Raw genomic sequence first — 21,017 nt, forward strand, 5'->3', positions numbered from 1 at the left:
GATTTAAACTTAAACTTAGTTGTAAAACTTTTCTCAGAGTCTGGAAGAGAACGGAGCACATAGCCCTCATTGGGCACTGCATTTGAATGATTTCACAGGAAACTCTGAGTCAAATTACTCTGGAGCCCAAGGATGGACTATTTTGGGGAAGGGGAGTTGGTTGGTTCTGTTTTATTTTGGAGGTTGTGGATATTTTTTAACCATTTTTTAAAAGAAAACTAACGTGACCATGTTGAAGTTATAGCAGTGGAGAGAGTGTAAAAGCCCTTCTGGTAGTATCTGAATTCAATGCATACAGTGCTATGCTCACCCTTGTTATGGATTTGCAAGTGTGGCCATGATAACACTATATAAAGAGGTCATCTAACTAATACTCTTTTTTAGAACCTCAGATTTAGAAAATACATTATAAATACCTGCAACCTTAACCCTGCATTTTTGTTAATGTTTATAACCAAAAAGCTATGACAAAGCCAAGTAGGGGAGGGAGAATATGTTTTGGGGAGTGGCAGGGGTTACCTTCTTCTGGGCACTGAGTACAATTTCCTGCAATACTTGTAGCCATATAGTAATTATAACAGTAATCATAAGATAAAGGGGTAAGGAATAGATAACAGAAATGTAAACAACTTATAGACCTAGACCTACAAGAATAGCTTATGTAGTTAGCGTACGTATAAGGCCTTTGCGCTTAAGTGGAAGTAGTTGCTCAACTAGTATAACTAAGTAAACTAACAGTGATCTTAAGTCACAAGATGGCATAAGACTGTTTATTGTTTTTAAGAATCACAAGTGTTGTAAGAAGGCAGTTTGTACTAGTGTAGAGTATTTTTGGAGGGGAATATTAGCAGGTGCTAAACTGCAGGTAACCATAGTAATTCAATTAATTAATTAAAATTAATTAATATACTAACCTATAGGATAAGGGCACCCTCATATTATGAGGGCGAGGAAGTTAAGATATGGTTAAGGAGGGAAGTGCTATACATTCATATGCATGAGGGACAACATGGCCTATAAAATATATGGTCTCAAGAGTAGTTGTGGGAGTTCTTCATCCACATCCAGAGTCAGACTAGGGTCTGTTTGTAGAGCACTCCCCAAAGACACAGTGAGTATATATCTGTGATGGTGCAGGCCACCTTGACAATGTTGTATTACATCCTTGTGCTTGTTCGGATTGGTTTACTTACTGGACTAATTGTTTTCATAATAAAAGTTTTAGAATGACATGTCGTCTTCCCTGAGTGTGAATGTCATCACTGCAGTGCCCCCACTGGGCTCCCAAAGCAAGAATTCTGAGAATATCGGACCTGACCTTGAGACAAGAACCTACCAAATTTCAAGTGTGACCTGGGGATTCTAAGTCAGTAACCTAATCATTAACAATCAATAGATCAGGCAACATATCACGGGGTAGCCACTGGTAATTTCTATCTTTTTTTTTTAAGTTGCTATAAAATTAAACATAAAAATCCCTCTAACCAACCAACCAAACCCTAAAAACACATTGCACCTGCTTGGGACTGGGCTATTCATAGGGAACAGGATCTTGCTGTACATCATGTAACATGGGTCACAATACCTACCTGACCAATTTTGAACATTTCAGTCTTAACTCTACATTTGTTGGCTTTCCCTGGTAACAAAAGGTGGCATGGTTTAGTGGACTCAGCAGCACATAGAAGCCAGGAATTTCTGAGTTATAATATCAGTTCTGAAACTGACTCCCTTAGTGACCTTACATAAGGCATGAAGTCTCAGTCCCAGTCCTGTAAAATATTTGTCCCAAAGGGATGGAAATCAGAGCGGAAGATTACAAATGTGACATCTGCCTGGACAGCATTAGCCTATGCATGGAACTTGACACCCAAAGACACTAAAGGAAGTCTGGGCCACCCACTTTGGAGAAGGAGCTTTGACTCGTAATTAGTGAAAGCCATTGAGGAGGATGTGAGCCTGAAATTCCTGATGCCTCTTTCCAAAGAAGGCAGACTACCAGCCACTCTGAATATACAGGTTTGGCCATCAGTAAAAAAAACCCTACCACTTAACTCCTTGCAGAGGTCCTGTTATTTCCATTAAGTGATTCTCTTCTCCCCATCAGTCTTACTTCCATCTTGCCCAATTTGAACTTGAGGCAGTAATTTTTTCATTCATTCATTTTGCACTCCTTTGAGACAGCTGTCAGATGTCTGATTGGATAGCATTTTCAGTGTGCGTGTATTAGAGCACTATTGTGTAACCGAAGTTTGGCATGATAGCATGTACCATCATTAAGGTTTTGTTGTTGTTATTTTTCCTTTACTCCCTGGCATTACGACTTTCATTCCCATGTACTCTTTGTTGTACCTTTTGTGACGCATCAATCTGTTTAATGAGATGCAATTAGTTTCTTTACACTGTGTGGTTCAATTTGCTAAATTCTTCTAACAGCTATCGGTAAAATCTACAGTGTTTGCAGTATCCCATAGTTTTCCAGATGATACCTTTGTGGCACATATCTTGCATTCAGGGAGAAGGTGAGTAGACAGAAAACATTGTGTTGGGATGACAAGAACTTCATAAAACTCAAGAAAAGGTGACAATTTTTCCATTAAACAATAAAAGCAGGCTCAAACAATGGAATTTAATCATGTTGAGAGACTCGATTGACCATGTTTTCCTACAATAGTAGTCATCTGCAGCAACAAAGGCTGGATGTAAAGCTGGAGAAAAAAGAATTCAGACAACATTGATGATAGAGTCCCCTTTTCTGGAATCTAGAAATTCAGCCTCCGGCCCACGCATCCATATTTAAATGCTGCCACATAAATCCAGAAGATAACAGACGCCTCCAATTCTCAGAATGGTTCAGTTTTGTATCTTGCACAAGATGACTAATTGACTGATCTACCATTTTGAAAATACAGCTGTTCATTATGAAAGTTATTGGGAGGGATCCATGACAACCTTCCAGAAAGTAGAAATTGCAAAATATCAGTACTGCTCTCTTCCTCTTGAGATTTCAGTTTCCTTTACCACCAGTAATAAAAATACAACACTATATTTTAACCACTTTTTCAACCTCAGGCTGAGTTACCGAGGTACACTGCAATATTAGGGCCTTAGATCATAAAAGTGAAGTGTGAGAGCAGAACACAAAAATTACCATCCCCTGATTACTGATTACAGAAATAGATGCTTAAAGCAGTAGTTCTTATTGAGACATAAGTGGGCTATAGAAATTTCTCATGCATGTGATTCATGCTACAAGACAGGTTTTGTAAATGCTATTTGTGAGAACTCTATGTGCTCATTGTGTGTTGCTTATGAAATATCTCAGCTTCACTTACCAAGAGATTTTCTAAGTCTTAATCCACATTTGCTATAATCTAAAGAGAAAATGTCTTTGTTAACTGGGGCTTTGCTGTAGTAAAGTTGTAATGACTATTTCTTCTTATCTTTTTTAGTAGAAGATGCTCCCAGAGGATGTATACTTTTATCACACATTTTTCAAGGGCTAAGATTTTTAAAAGGTGACCTATTGCACCTTTTAAAGTGTATTATAGTGTAATTTGCACTCTCAACATTTGTTCCCACTTTTGGAAGCCAAAAAGGAAAAAGGCAAATGCAATTTGGAATACTGAGCCACTAACTTCCTGGCTTGTGTTTGCAATTCATTTATTTCGGGATAAAAAGTTTGCAAGTACAAATTACACCTGTAAACAGGGAGCTTGGGCTTTTTAAAAATCTGGCCCTATAGACTTAATCTTCACCACCGACACACTCACTCCACACTCACACACATTTTGCTTATACCATCTTGAGGGATTGATACTTGGCAGGGAGGGATTTTGTTTATTTGTTTGGGTGTTTGGTTTTTTTAAACTCAGCATTTGAGAAGAATCCACACAGTGGCAATACTGTGAGTGTAAATTGCTATGTTCCATTGTACAGCAAGATAATAGTCTGTTAAGAACTAAAACATAGCTTCTCATGCCTGGTTACAGTAAAGTTCTCTGACTTTATACAGAAGACATCCGTTTTTTTCCACTACAAGTGTAGATGAAAAAACATGCAATCAGCATGTCATTTATTTTCCCCTGCAATTTTACTATCAAGAGGCCTCAGATACAGAGCTTAGTCAAGCATTTCACTCTGTGCTCCTATATTCCCCTCCTTCCTCTAGTCAGACATTGTTTCAAGACGGAACCTCTTAGTGTAAATTTAGGACTCTCTGCCAATGAGGGAGAGGAAGGAAATAAGCTAAAGTCGTCAGTTATCTTTCACCCCAAAAGAATATTTAATTGTTGTTTTTAAAACTTGTACAGTACTCAGATACATGCTGATGGATGCTATATAAACAGACACATCTACAGAACATGCTTAGCTTTCATTATCCTGGGGAACTTACTTCTGCCAGTGAATGTCAACCAGAAAAACACTCTATCATGACTCCTGTTATACAGTCCTCTTGTTCGTGTGAAGTAATCAGACATGTTAGCTACAGAACAGTAGTCTGGAAAGTAGGTAGTACCAGTAGGTAAATCCCACAATTATGGGAGCAATATAAATGCCCAAATACATGAATAGATTAGAGAAAAAATGAAGGTGCAACAGCACTGATGAGATCACGTTAGAATATAGATATTCAGGCTTGCCTGTAAAGGCCTATGATTTTTAAGTATATTCTTACCACTTAGCTAGTTACAGAGGTATAAAAACAAAGAATCAAAATCACAGGCCGCCTGTCAATGGGCCTTCTCTCACTGTGACAGGCTAAGGCCTTGTACTTTGGCTAAGCAAAAAAAGCAGCAGCAGTGGCAGCAATAAGCTGGGAAGCATGCAGTCACATCCACACATTCCAAACAAATTACATTAAACAAGGTAATACCAGGCTGTTAAGAAGGTGATCCAGTCTAACACCTCCAGATAAAGAAAAGATCCTAGAATGTTTAAAGAAAACTTGGTTTGACAACATTCTGTCTGGTTTTTCAACAGTTGTCAACAGTTGTGGTTGTAGAATCTACACTTTGTATTGTTTGGTCATTATGGTAGCCACAGTTCTGATGATTTCTTTTTGATTCTTTGATTGTTTCTGTCTATCCCATAATTAATTGTAATCAATTAAGGTGGTGGGGTATGACTGGTCAGAGAATTGTTATAACATGTTAGGATTGGTTAAAAAGTTATCTTATAATTTTTTTTAAAAATAATTAGTTAAAATACACTATAAAAACTGAGGTCAAACAGGAAGTAGGGAAAAAAGGAAAAACTACTGGTGTGAAAAATTGGAATTAATACTTGCTTGATTATCCCATGAAGCCCATTGTATTGCCTGCTGCTGGACTCTGGACTTCTGCTTCTATCAGCAAACCAAAAACTGGGGGGGAGAGGGGTCTTAACATCACAGGGCTGTAATATGTTGTAATATGCCTTTTAAATGCTGATTTATACTTTACACTCAGAAAGTAGCTTCTTTAATGGTAGTTGATAGACCACTGATATCATATAGACTGCTGCAAATAACATAGGTGCCCAGACTGATTGATGCAGACAATCAATACTGCTTGGAAAGCAGCATTAAACCAGTGAAATCTTTTAATTTAAAGCTGAAGTTAGTTATGGTTCTATTTGCATAAACTATGCTGCCTTTACCCTGACTCATCTTTTCCCTCATCCCTAAGTCCCAACTAATGGAACATCTCTCCTCCAAGTGACTATTTTTCTATTGTCCTTGACATGACAGATGATTCAAGTCCAGGTTTTAGAGAATTTACACATATTGGAGTATGTAAACTTTGCACAATGTAAACTTCTCAATTTACAGACCATGTAATGGCTCTCATAATTTGTGCTGTTTGCCTGAATCCTCACAATTATAATAAAAGGGCCATTTATTTTTACTCATAAGCTTATACACACTAGACATTTCCCAATTCAATGCACGTCCATTTCTATAACACCTATCTACAGTAGTCTGTGACTTTATTTCCTCCATCGTTTCATCAGGAGTACACATAATTTTTCTTTTTCTAATCACCCATCCCTCTAAAGTGTTCAAATTAAAGGCCTGAACCTGAACACCCAGACTTCTCCCACTGAAATTTATTGGGCTTTCCAGGATCATGCCTGTGGCACTCTGGTCTCTGGGGAACACGACAGACCCCTCCAGCTTTGCCTCCTCCTCCCCTTATAGAGGTGCTCAGCGGAAAGGCTATAAGAGCAGCTGATTGGGAGACAGAGTGGGCAAATGCCTTAGGGAAGATAGATACCACACCCAGGGGTTATAAAACAGTTTGAACCCCAATCTGTTTCTTTTTCTGCTCATGTGGACTTGTTTTGATTTCTTGTTATAAACATTACTCCTTAAAGATCTAACTGACTGAAACTGTGTCGGGTTTTTTTTCCTGCTGAATAATTCTACCAGCTAACAGGGTCCTAAGAAACCAAACATTTGCAAAAAGAGCTAGGTACTTTATACTATTAGTTTTCATCATGCTCATTGCCTCACTGTGCCGGCACCCTTTGTACTATTGATAAAATGTTGACCAGTCCCTAAAGTCATGAGAGACCAGATCACTATGCTGATGCATTAATAAACAGCTACATGAAATCTTAAATACTGTTTGTGTTTCATTAACTGAATTAAGATTATACAACACCATAAAAGCATTAACTATCCAATATTGTAGCAGATGACAAAAATGACAATATATTTCTATTTTCCTTACCAAAATGAAATTGTTATTTCAATTCTAGTCTTGCAGGTATGAGCCACTGGTGCTTCTTTATTGTAAGTTGAGAAATATTAAAGATTTTTATCAAATATTAAGTCATTTTAAAACATTTTCATGTTGATATTTCCAAATTTATTGATATTGAGGATCTATCACTTCAAATTAAATCTTTTTTTAGCTTCAGCCACAACTGAAGCTTCTTTAAAGCATGCCAAAAAGGTTTTGTGTATACCTAACATTACTCGATTTTGCAAACTACTTCATAGAATCATATTATTGCAACAGCACATGACAAAAGATGAGATAATGAAGTCTTCAAATAAAAAGGTAATCTGCACTTTGGTATAAATAAAATTTAAATTTTTCCAGTAATCACTAAAGTAACTCCCAATGAAAGCTATTAACTTCAAGATTGGAAATCACTTCTCTGGGCTTCCAGATCTCCGGTATTATTTCTTGCTAAACTTTGTTTAAAAGACTTTTTTTTCCCCTATGGAAATGCAAAATCTTTTTTTTACTGTTTCAGATTAATAATAATAATAATAATAAACTTGATTTTTGTATATAAAGGACCAGATTTAAATGCTGAAATCTCTGCTACAGCTTTACTCCATGAATATCTATATTTTGTGATGTTTTGTTTTTCTACATCTTTCTATTATTATTATTTATTAATTACTATTATTTTATTATTATGCCAAGATTTTCTAAATTACACTCTTCAGAGGCAGGTCATGGCTAAAAAAAAATTATATATTTTATTTACAAAACTATCTTTATGGCGCTCATTTTTATAGAATTTTGTAACCAGATTTGATATACTTTTTAAAAAAATTCTTCAACTTGATATATTATTTGAGCTCTGCATTTGTTATTTCATTTTTTTTTTAAATCTACTTTTGTAATGATTGCAAAAGTGCTATTTATTTAACAAAAATAAATGAAAGGAGGATATTACTTCCCAGTAATTTTGTTTGTGGTAATAGGACAGCGGATTAAGGGACAGAGTTATGGGGGTACCTACTAGGAAGCAAGGAGGCAATGAGTTCTGAATCTCTGTTCCAATTATATGTCTCAGCCACAACCCTTTTGTCCAGTTAGAGATATTTCCTGAGCCATTGAGAACTGGGCTGCACATCAGAAAGTAAACAGGAGGCAAAAAAAAAGGAAAGGTGACAGAAGAAATATAGCTGAAGGACTTAACTGAAGGGGGCTAGCTGGGAGAGCATGTCCAGGAGCCACGGAACTTTGTGGTAGCAGAAAAACTGCTGTAGAGCTGGGTAAGGTTGGAAGCAGCGCTGCAAGCTGAGGTTGGGTGCTGACTTCAGGCAGGCAGGCAGGCAACCTGCATGGTTGCCAGTGTCGGGGAAGCCTGTTCCCTCTTTGGAGGTGGAACAGAGACTGGGCCTTCCGAGTATCACAGCAGTCAACTGAAGGGCTGACCCTGGTTGAGACTACCTCTGAGAAGGGTTTTCTGCTTGGTCCCAGAGCTACAAGCTCTGTCTTCCACACACTCTGAAACACAGCCCTATGGTTTCTTTCGTCTGATCTCACTTTTTTATTTCCTTTCTTTTGTTTAGTTTTCTCTTTCTTTTTTCATGTCCTCGCAAGACAGCAAGAGAGAAAGAGAGGAGAGAGTGAGCAGGAGAACTAAGGTGCAGCCTTTATGCTTCTGAGGTGAGGCGGCAAAGAAAACTGGAAGGAGGGAGTCTGGGTGAGGCTTATATAATGAGGGGCAGGCCCTTCAGAAGTCTTTGCCTCTTCCCTTGCCTGGTAGTGGCATCAAAATGCTGGCTCTCTTTTATTCCACAGTTATAGGTTGGGGAAAGAAAGCTGTAGGACAAACATTTTCATGTAGCAGAGTAAAGGGTAACTTTTCCCAGGTCTGAAAACTACTTGGCACAGGAGAGTGGGGGAGCTGTCATGGAACCAGTTATGCCTCCCCTCATTCTGGGCTGGCTGATCTCGGGGAATCTTTGTGTTCTAATTTACACCAGTGGCATATAGTTCCTAAGTGGCCATATGCCAGCGAATAATCAGGAGAGATCATCTCCCACCCACGAGATCCCTTCACTAACATGACTCCTACATAGATGGCTGGAGGTGGTTGGCACAGGAGCCAGCCCTGACACCTTCATGCTAGTTGAAAGTCCCACCCCTCCAACAAGAGGAACTCTAGCAGGACAGTTATGGCCAGAATCTAGCTCTGCTATGCCATCTAAGCAGAGTGAAGGAGCCAGACGGGAATGAGTATCTGGTCCAAAGAAATGCTGCACATAACAATAGCAGAACTCCTGCTAGTTTTCATTCTGTCTGTGGCTCTTGGTTGAACGATGGGACATTGGATGGGGAAGGCCAGGGCTCTAAGGTGCCACCAACCATTCTCAGTCTCAGGTGCTTGGCTGGCTGGTTCTTGTTCACGTGCTCTATGTCTTACAAATCACCATATGTGATGTTTGGAAGGAATTTCCCCTAGGTCAGATTGGCAGGGACCTTGGTGGTTTTCACCTTCCTCTGCAGCTTGAAGGTGTGGTCACTTGCCAGGGTTATCAGGTTATATCTCCCATTAATCATTTTCCTGACACTGTGGGGGCCGCAGCAATGGTGCACCACGGTCTCTCCTATTCTCTGCCTGTGGCACATAGTCTAGTCTCCTGTGGACTGTAATGCTTTGGTCTAATTTCGGCTGTTGGGTTTAGAGTACAGGTGCTAGATGGTGTTGACGACCTGTGATATACAAGAGGCCAGGTGAGATGATCCGGTGGTCCCTTGTGGCATTAAACTCTATGATTCTATGACTCTATGCAAAATCTCAAAGTATTATATATTCATACACATGGCAAGCTAGAATTTGGATAATTGCAGTTAGAATAGCTAAAACTTCCCCCCAACTTCTAAAGACTCCAAAAGGAGTGAACGTGTATTGTCTTTATACTCATGTTTAATTCTTAATTGCCAAATATAGTAAGATGTAATGCAAATGTTAATTCTCAAACACACCCCTACATACACACACACACACACACCTTATTCTTGGATTAAAATGAGTCCCTGTAAATATTTTGGCTTAGTATCTGTTCCAAATGCTCATCCCCAAGAGATAAAGTTATATGTACCATACAATTTGTACTGATATCATACTGTTATATTACCCAATTTATAGCTTTATGTTTTCTGCATCTGGCCATTTCAATGGCACATCATGACCATCTCATTATCCATCCATATTCTGTTATATTACAGTTTAGTACAAAAGACTGAATTATTCTCTTTAGCATTTAACACTGTATTGCAAAGACACACCCATCCGATGGCCATATCATTCTTCTTTTTTACATAATATACAACATGATTGATGCTCTGTCACTTCCTCTATTCACTAAACAGTATTGTCTCTTCACAGAAAATGAATGCAAAAAGCTGGTATTCATGACTGAATCAAGCACTAAAAATCAGGAAATTCAAGAAATTTAGGTGGTTCCCACAATGTTAACTGTGACATATTGCACACCCTGTGCTTTTATGATATATGTTGATAATTATACCATAACATATAGTTTTTAAACAATTATGTTAAAAGAACTTTAAAGTTGCAATGCTAAGTGATCAAAAAGTCAGAAAAAGCCAAAGCCAAAGGATGGTCATGCATTTATATTTCTATGGGACACCAGCTTCATTAAAGATAAAATTCAACCCTGGTGAAAGGGCCAGGCCAGTACTTGTCCTTAAAATAGAGATGTTTAATTTCTGGGAGACATTCTGATGACCATTAAAACATTCTTAGATGTCACACTTTCTGAATAGACTTTTTTGGCTCTTTTTGTATCTTATGTTAACAGTCTGGTTTTCAAGTTCGTTTCTCCTTGACACTTTGTTTTGCCTGTGTAGGGATCTTACTATTAAATTCTTAATGCTGGTTAATGCCATTCTTAACTAAGGTGATTTTCATTCAGCTTCGCTCCATTAGTTCAAAGTACAATATCCTGATGAATACCTGCAATGCCCTCTTGTTTAGCTGCAGTTTGACTCTGACATGAGTTCACTGCTATCCATATTCATCTAACTTATAGAAATTATTTTTGGGTAGAAGTCCCCATTTTACATGTTTAAACACACATAAGTTAGGGGTCCTCACCTACAAACATTTTTTATGCAAACAGTCCCATGAAATGCCCATTACAAGAGTAAGGAGGACTCATCATGTGGAGAAGAAATTGCAATACATGGCATTTGCCTAATTCTGCTCCCATGGAACTCAACGGTAAAACTCCCATTAACTTCTGTGGGAATAGTCCAAAGGTGGGTGTTTTTGAAAATCCCACTCTAGATGTTTAATTAGATCATAGAAAGACTATTTGCAGGTAACTACTCCTTGCTAAGCTTTTGAATTTCTTATCAGCTCAGCAGTGAATTAGCTATTTATAGACGGCAAAAAAAAAGTTCACTGAATAAGAAAAGTGCCATTTATTTTTGATGTGCTTCTGATGAATAAATTAGAAGAGAGAGTAACTTTTTATGACTACAACCTTAGGGATCATAGAGTACAGTTAGTCAATGCATGGAACTCACGTTGATCAAGTGTATGACAAACAGATTGAGTTATCAGAGCATATAGCGCTTAGTGTTTTAAATGTAAATATTGTAACCATCAAACACTCAGTCTCTTATGTAAGCCCTGTATCGTTTTCCCTAACCAGATATTGCTTAGGATAAACCTTCAGGATGAGATTTTCAAAAGCACTCTGTGTTGGCTTAACTCTACTCCCTCTGAAATCAATGGTAAAACTGTCAGAACTTTGGAGAAGGGTTGTGTCTATTTGTATGTTTCCACAGCACAGAGCATGATTAGCTTTGATCCTGACTTGGGCTCTGCTGTAATATAAATACATTGATTTATAGAAGATCAGTCATATGCATAATTATATTATATTATAATATGATTAGCATATTATATACCCATATAGCCAGTTTTCTTTAATGGTTATTTTAATGCTCATCTCAAAGCTCTCAATATAAATATTTTTTCCTTCTGATTTTCTTTTTAGCCCTAGAATTTAATTCCCTTTTAATTTATTAATTTTCCTGAACTAATTCTGTGACTCTTAAATTTTCAGTAAAGTATCCATTCAGCAAATGTTAACCTTTCTTCCTTGCTCCAAAGTATGCACATTTGTCAAAGGTACAATAATCAAGTTAATTTTAGAACCCAATGCATACCTGGTATAAACAGGATTTGATTTATTAATCTTTCACTTATTATTGTGAAAGGTGACATTGCTAAGAATGGATATAATCTGTTTGGTAATCTAAGTAATCAAGACCCCACTAGTTTTTTGTTTTTGTTTTTGTTATTTTATAAGAACCACACAAACACTACTTTTCACAAACAGAAGTAGTTGGTTTCTTAAAGCCATTTTTATGATCATTTATGCCCTCTCAAATGCACGCCAAATTCTAAAAGATCAAAATCATCATCTCTTCATTCCAGACAGGCACCTTGGTGCTAAAGATAAATTCCTGTTGCTCATAGTGTAACACAGAATTATTAAAAAGATATAAATGCAGCTCTGTTTAATTTATGAACTTTGTAAAATTGTTTGATAGTTGCCGTTGACCTTTGTCCAGAGGATGTTTGTCCTACTCAACTTCTTTTCCCTTTTTTCTCTGACAAAAATGTTACAGATGATTGATATTTAGTGTGCTTTATTGCCAGATCCCTCAGAAAACAGAGGCAAGCATACATTGCATTAAAAAATCAACAAAACAAAAAAACATGCACTGATAGAAGCTTCCTGCTGGTAGTAAAAGCTCTAAAATATTCCAAAGGAGCAAGTCAGGTAATGATAAAAGGTTGTTAATCTCCTTTACCTAAATTCAGATGATGCTATCACTAAGCCTAGCTACTATACATTTTGTGTGTGTGTGTGTGTGTGTGTGTGTATCAATCTTATAGATTAGCAAGATATATATATTTGGTACTGTATTTCTCATCTGTTTCTCCACAAATGACAGCCCATTTCACAGTTTATCTCATAGCTAAGGATATACAAATACATGCTAAAAACTCTGCTGCTAAAAATGACTTTGAATTTATAACACAGCATGGTAGACATGCTAGTTGGAGAATTGTATTATATACACAAATGTTAAGGAAGCTTCACAAAAATAAACAAGCTTAAAAATTTCAGATTCTTTCATAACAGTTTTGGCCACTTCTGATGAACGGAACATACAGGGATACTGTTAATAAAATTTGCTCCGCTCTCTCTGTGTGTGTCAAAATGCCTCATAATGACAATAAAATTTACGGGGAGACATATATATTACTCTTCTCTAAAACACTCATACACATTTATTTTGCAGCATTTCTCTTTTCCAATAACTCTTTGAGTACAAGAGAATCAAATGTTACAGTAGGAGATGGCAGTGTGCTTGACTAGAAAGCCAACTATCCATTTAAAACCCATCATGCTGAATGAGATAAACTAGAGGAAAATTAGTGACAGTATTGCCACAAAGAGGTTTGAAATCTGATTTTAAAAACAAAATATTAAAACCTAGACATAAATTGTCTCTGTGTGGTGATGGTTCCCTAATATTTTGCCAGGTATCACTACTTACAAACAAATGTGTGCTGAAATACTGCATCACAAGTGAAGAAGAGCCTTTAACCTTGTGGTTCATCCACTCAGGAACCAGGCTGTTTATGATCCTTTATCCCTTAATTATGAGGACTTCACCTAGCATTGACTGCTCATTTAAAATGTAGAACAAAATACACAGTAGATGTCTGAAGATTTAACAGGTGTCAACCAGATATTTGCCAGCTATAGCTACTATTCTACTGGGAAGAGTTGCTGTTCTATAAATACTAATTAGAAATTTGCATGTGATCCTGCTGAAATACCTAAGGTGATGAGTGGCCAGTTATTACTTTTAAAAGATTAGTGCAATTTGAAATACTAATGTCCCCAAAGAGACAATGATATGCTGAATAATCAAGAGTTATAGCTATTCCCAGCCCAAAGGGAATATTTGTACATTTCATCATTTAGAAAATCAGCTGTCTTCCAAACAAGTCACTTTTCTATTTCACTTTGAGAAAGTTGTAAAACTTTCTGGAGTCAATATAACGATAAAGTATACTCAGTGAGTAACTGTAATTCCATTGCTGTGCCTATAGTAATATTTACTGATAGCTTCCAAGGACAGAGATTATAGTATGAAATCATGAGTAGCAAACAAAATTAGGTTGCAATTTAAAACAAACAAATGAAGAAAAATGATATTACAGCAGGAGATGAACCAAAAAAACAAAAAAAAAAAACCAAACAAACAAACCAAAAAAACACCCAAAAACCCCCAGAAAAACACCTTCCCACTAATCTTCACATAAGGTAGAGTTTAGATAATAGCAACAGTAATTGCCAAGAAAAAGCAATGACACAAATATCTTATTTCAACATTTATGAATTACCAGATCATTCTGAGCAATCTTATTTGACAAGTCACTTTGTATCCCATTGGCTTGAATTAAAATCTTGAGTTTCATCATGTTCAATTTGCCATGAAATGTGACTGAAGCAACTTGATGTGATATGACACTGAGTTTCTTCATATAAGCAGTGATTCAATGCCATGAGATTTGACTGGTGTAACTGACAGAACACACTACAATTTAATATTAACATATCGTGTGGGGAAAAAAGCACCAGAAACTAACCTTCTTGGATTTATTCTCCAAATGTTTTATGTTCTAAAGATTCAGTCCTGGGTATGCATAATTTGAGGATCGAACTCTAAAGCTGTCAGCGAAAAAATGTTTTCATAAGTATCTATTCTGCTTTTCCTGTTTTTAAAAAAACAGTCTTTTTCTCCTCCATGATATCTGCTTTTTCTTCTTCTTCAGCACACTGCCACCTCTTTTTAAATAGAGAGACAAGGGGGGTAGACAATATCTTTACTTGAACCAACTTCTGTTGGTGAAAGAGACAAGCTTTTGAGCTACACTGAGCTCATTAGTAGGAATGTTTGGTCTTACTTCAAAAGAGAAGTATGCATCAACAGCAAAAGTGTGTCCACAATGAGTGCTTTGATGGGAGTGATATACACTATCTACATCAGTAACACTTAACTGAATTTTGATACTGACCACATTCGAAGATCTTGCCCCACACGGCAAGAGAATACTGGTAAAAAATGTAGACCTAAGTTTGACACACATATGGTCTTTTAGAGCACTTGGCACTGACTTGTTCCAGTCAAGAATCATTCTCTGAAGGCATTGAGAGGCTTGAAGCCATCACATAACCACATTCCAAACAAAATAACAAGATTCTTCAAAAAACTGGAAACCGGAAAAAAGCCTGTTGAGAGTCTCTAGGTTAAGTTTAGAGACAAGAGCAACAAGGGTGATGTCATGGTGGGCATCTGCTATAGACCACCAGACCAGAAGGATGAGGTAGACACGACTTTCTTCAGACAACTAATGAAAGTTTCCAGATCACAGGCCCTGGTTCTCATGGGTGACTTCAATTACCTGATATCTGCTGGGAGAGCAATTCAGCAGAGCACAGACAATCCAGGAAGTTTTTGGAAAGTGTTGGGGACAACTTCCTGGTGCAAGTCCTAGAGGAACCAACTAGGGGCTGTGCTCCTCTTGACTGCTGCTCACAAACAGGGAAGAATTGGAAGGGAAAGTAGAAATGGGTGGCAACCACTGGGCAGCAGTGACCATGAGATGGTTGTGTTCAGGATCCTGACAAAAAGAAGAGAACAGCAGGATATGGACCCTGGACTTCAGAAAAGCAGACTGTGACTCCCTCAGGGAGCTGATGGGCAGGATCCCCTGGAAAGCTAATATGAGGGGGAAAGGAGTCCAGGAGAGCTGGCTGTATATTAAAGAAACCTTATTGAGGGTGCAGGAACAAATCACCCCGATGTGCAGATAGCAAATATGGCAGGTGACCATATTAACAGAGAAATCTTTGGTGAGTTTAAACAAGAAGCTTACAAGAAATGAGTTTAAACAAGAAGCTTACAAGAAATGGAAACTTGGACAGATGACTAGGGAGGAGTATAAAAATATTGCTCGAGCATGTAGGGGTGAAATCAGGAACGCCAAAAAACAATTGGAGTTGCAGCTAGCAAGGATCATGAAGGGTAGCAAGAAGGGTTTCTACAAGTATGTTAGCAACAAGAAGATGGTCAGGGAAAGTTTGGGCCCCTTCCTGAATGGGGGAGGCAACCTAGTGACAGATGATGTCGAAAAAGCTGAAGTACTCAATGTTTTTTTTGCCTGTCTTCACAGACAAGGACAGCTCCCAGCACATTATGGGGGGATGTCAGCAGCCCTCAGTGGTGAAAGAACTGGATCAGGACTATTTAGAAAAGCTGGACATGCACAGGTCCATGGGGCCAGATGCAATGCATCTAAGGGTGCTGAGGGAGTTGACTGACATGATTGCAGAGCCATTGGTCATTATCTTTCAAAATTCATGGCAATTGGGGGAGGTCCCAGACGATTGGAAAAAGGCAAATATAGTGCCCATCTTTTAAAAAAAAAGGGAAAGAGGAGGATCTGGGGAACTACAGACCAGTCAGCCCCACCTCCATCCCCAGAAAAATCATGGAACAGGTACTCACAGAATCCATTTTGAAGCACTTGGAGGAGAGGAAGGTGATCAGGAAAAGTGGACATGATATATCTTGACTTTAGCAAAGCTTTTGATATAGTCTCCCACACTATTCTTGCCAGCAAGTTAAAGAAGTATGGGTTGAATGAATGGACTATAAGATGGATAGAAAGCTGGCTAGGTCATTGGGCTCAATGTGTAGTGATCAATGGCTTGATGTCTAGTTGGCAGCCAGTATCAAGCGGAGTGTCCCAGGGGTTGGTCCTGGGGCCAGTTTTTTTTCTTCATTAATGATCTGGATGATAGGGTGCATTGCACCCTCAGCAAGTTCACAAATGACATTAAGCTGTGGGGAGAGGTGGATACGCTGGAGGGTAGGATAATATACAGAGTCACCTAGACGAATTGGAGAATTGGGCCAAAAATATCTGATGAGGTTCAAAAAGGACAAGTGCAGAGTCCTGCTCTTACGACAGAAGAATCCCATGCATTGCTACAGATTGGGGACAACTGGCTAAGCAGCAGTTCAGCAGAAAAGGACCTGGGGGTTACAGTGGACAAGAAGCTGTATATGAGTTAACAGTGTGCCCTTATTGCCAAGAAGGCTAATGGCATATTGGGCTGCATTAGTGGGAGCATTGCCAATAGATTGAGGGAAGTGATTATTCCCCTCTATTCGGCAATGGTGAGGCCACATCTGTAGTACTGTGTCCAATGTTGCTCCCCCCCACACAGACATACACAGAAAGGATGTGGACAAAATGGAGAGAGTTCAGCGGAGGACAATGAAAATGATTAGGAGACTGGGGCACATGAATTTATGAGGAGAGGCTGAGGGAACTAGGCTTGTTTAGTCTGCAGAAAGGAAGAGGAGGGGGAATTTGATAGCAGCCTTCAACTACCTGAAAGGGGGTTCCAAAGAGGATGGAGCTAGGTTGTTCAGAGTGGTGGCAGATGACGAAACAAGGAGCAAGGGTCTCAAGTCGCAGTGGTGGAAGTCTAGGTTGGATATTAGGAAAAAAAATTCAGTAGGAGGATGGTGAAGCATTTGAATGGATTACCTGGGGAAGTGCTGGAATCTCTATCCTTAAAGGTTTTTAAGGCCTGGTTTGACAAAGCCCTGGCTGGGATGATTTTGTTGGAATTGGTCCTGCTTTGAGCAGGGGGTTGGACTAGATGACTTCCTGCAGTCCCTTCCAACACTAATCTTCTATGAGAAAAATCTTAGTCTCTGGGGACTTATCTGTCCATGATATCCTGACATTTTCCATATACAGAGCCAAATTCTGTCTGGATGCAACATTAAGCTTCTCTTTAAACCAGTGGGAAACACTCTCTCCCCACCCCCACCAAAAAAATTTACCCCATAAGTTCAGTTCTTAAAGGGGAGTTGTATGCATGCATCTCTTGAATATGAGGAAAAACAAATGCTTCTGTCTTCTATGTCTCAAAACCAAAACCAAAAAGAAGGTAACACAAGTAACTTAGTTTGTGATTCCTTATTACATCTGTTAATTATCTGTGACCAGGTGAATTTGGGGAGAATTTTGGCATGGAGCATGCAACTGCATTGGAATCCACCCAGGCAGTCAGAAATGAAGATGTCTTTAATTCATATCCAGTATGGTGCACTTTGTAGGTACAATAGTGAACTGTACTTTAGCAAATACTAGAGCTTTGCTTCTAGACATTTGATTTCTTTTACCTGGATTTTTAAGAAATTTGCACTGTTTCATGGTTTCATTTCTAACTTTTTCTATCTAACCCAGTCATCAGCATGATATATATTAAAATGCTGACTTTGAAAACAGTTTAACTCATATTCCAAGGTGGAAGCAGACCTATATGTTAGAGTCTATGGTCATGGATCCTGCACCATAACCCTTTGCAAAGTCCCAATGACCCAACACCTCCTACTAGCCTCAGAATAATTATAACAGGTAGCAAACAGTATGGAATCAATAGGATTGGAGATTAGCCAACACATATTAAAGAACCAGAGTTGTCTGAAAACTGCATTAGCAACTGTAAGTACTAGTATAGCCTGCTCCAACAAAATGAAAACATAGAAAATAATTTTTCAGGTTTCACAAGAATACCATGGAAACTGGTATAGAGATGGTTGTAAAGACATCACAAAAATAATCTGAAAGGAAAACAGTTGGCTATAATGAAGAGCATAGTGTATATCGAAGACTAGAGGGTGCATTTCCTCCCCTGGTGTGCACACAATTCCCATTAACATTAAAATATAGTAAGTCATACTGACAGAAGGGGAGACCACAGTATTATTAGAGAGCCTGGTAACAACATGTTTTCAAGCACAGCCTATTAGAAAACAAATTATTTTTAATAGAATAATTTAAAGTAAAAATATATATTTCATTGCTAAAGCTGTTTTATACATTGTAGTAACTCTATATGATACAGCTAGGATTTCTGAAACAAAATTAAAGTGCAGTGACACAGCTGCATGAGAAAGTGGCATAGCACCTGCTGCCTACACAATGCCTGGCTCCAGGCAGTGCTATTCATCCCTCACTTTCATGGGAGCAAAATACACCCCCAAAAATATAAAACACAAAACTAAATAGATCACCTGGAAAATGGAGGAGAAACATGTTTTGAGAAATACTGAAAGAGCCTATATGCTTTTAGAAAGAACCTATTTTACATTTTTTAAGAGATTTACATTTTAATTTGATACCAAAATAAGGAATAATTTATATGTAGTAAAGCAACAGCTGATTTAAGACTGAGATTAAACACACACAAAATAATTAGTTTAAAATATTAGACTTGCTTAGAAAAGAGAAAGAAGATTTGAAAATATGATGAAAAACATCTGACAAATTTGGCCTGGATCTGACCCAATACAAGACTCTTTTGGGATAAAATTATAAACACAATTAAATGATTGTAGATACAGTAGCTATACACCAAATGATGATTATTATTAAATGTGTATTGCAGTAGCACCCATTCAGGATTGACCACATCCTGCTAGGTGCTGAGCAAACACATGGTAAGATAGATTTCCCTTGTCCAGATGAGTTTACAGTCTAATTTAAGGCAAAAGTATCATCTCAGGAGATTAAAAAGAAAATATTTCTATAAGTATCAATCTTATGACAACAGAAACTGAACATTATGGAGGTGGAAATCTTGTAACAGTTGAAGTATTCAAGAACAGTAAATGTAAAAGAGTCAGATGACTTGCACTGCAGAATGCACACACATTCATTTTGAATTAACCAATTAGGAGTAATGACTGTAAAGATATATGTTCTCACTTTGCTGAATTATTAGGGCTAAAGGCAATACAACATCTATCCAAGTTTCAGAGCACAGGCCACCTCATGTCAGGTCAAGAACTGGTTTTCAGAGCTTGGATGCTTTGTGTAGTCTTCCTCCCTGTAGATTCTGGAGGGTTCTCTTAGGGGATGTCTACACTGCCGCAATGGCAGCATTGATGCAGTGGTATTGATTGAGCGGGTCTCTGTAGACCTGCTTATTTGATTGGAGAATGCTCTCCAGTCAACTCAATTAGTCCACCTCCCCAAAAGGAATAAGGCTGCGTTGATGGGAGGGCGACTCCTGTCAATGCAGCACCAGGAAGATGCCCTGGTACATCAACATAAGTATGTTGACGGGAGATACACAAGCTATGTTATGTAGCTTGCATATTTCCCGTAGACTGCCACTGCCCATGTAGACCAGCCCTTAGACAGACACTAAGGGTGAAATCCTGGCCCCACTGAAGTCAATGGGAGTTTTGCTACTAACTTCAGTTGGAGCAGCATTTCACCCAGCCATGCTTCTTTGGCAGCACTGCAGGACCAGCAGTATGTAAAGGCATTGTGCCTGTCCAGGACACAGCAGGCAGAATACCTGATGGAGGAACATATGGAAGGTGATCGCTGCAACACACTTCCACAGGCTGTAGCAAGCATCCCCTTCCTCTCCCAGTTCCAAGCTTTGACTGCAAAAGGAAATGGGGGCATTGGCTTTCTACTTTGTGGGGCATCTAGCACTGCCTGTAGCACTAAAACCTGCCACTATTTTGTTCTCACAGACTGCACAGGGAGGGCAAGAGCTCTGCCCAACATAACATACTTCAGCAGGGGTTTCCAGAATATGGCTCTGAATGATTAAGTAAATTACTCTTTGCGTATGGCCGAAATCTGCAATCCATACTAGGCAAATCTCCTAGCCACTCCTTGGAAGTTTTGCATGTGTAAGGACTGGAGGACAGGCTCATTAGGTTTGCATATTATTGGTAGTAGATATTTTTATTACATTTCATCAAACAGAAGTACTACCCATATGATAATAGTCGTGTGTGTGCATTTTTATATTGTCTGTACTGTACTATATGTAATCAAGTCATTTCACCTCCTGGTGTCTTAGTCAACCCATTTGAAATGTGGCATTAGATAGAAAGCGGTACTTCACGGACACTCGATGCAGCACCTGAACTAAGATAAGTACCAAACAAAACAAAATTCTTCTGCTATCAGCAAAACTTTAGAATGATAACTTACCATTTTGGTCTGCTTGTGGATTTCACCATAGGAGCCATTCCATCACGATAGAGGCTTTTTGTTTTACTGAAGTTGACGATGTTGAAAATTACCCTCTGAAAAACAGAGAAAAAAAG

General features: G+C 38.3%; 1 protein-coding gene across 1 annotated transcript in view; it reads right to left on the reverse strand.

The window, feature by feature from the left end:
- The window catches only part of LOC137144931 (BEN domain-containing protein 5), an 803,386-nt gene that overhangs the window by 428,948 nt on the left and 353,421 nt on the right, over positions 1-21,017 (reverse strand). Inside the window, exon 4 of the mRNA XM_067535412.1 lies at positions 20,902-20,996. Within this exon, the coding sequence (XP_067391513.1) occupies positions 20,902-20,996 (95 nt within the window). The remainder of the gene's footprint in view (positions 1-20,901; positions 20,997-21,017) is intronic.

This window comes from Emydura macquarii, unplaced genomic scaffold (genome assembly GCF_026122565.2).
Source record: "Emydura macquarii macquarii isolate MOO-44397 ecotype Brisbane River unplaced genomic scaffold, CSIRO-AGI_Emac_v2 contig_3506, whole genome shotgun sequence".
In the NCBI taxonomy this organism is placed as follows: domain Eukaryota; kingdom Metazoa; phylum Chordata; order Testudines; family Chelidae; genus Emydura; species Emydura macquarii.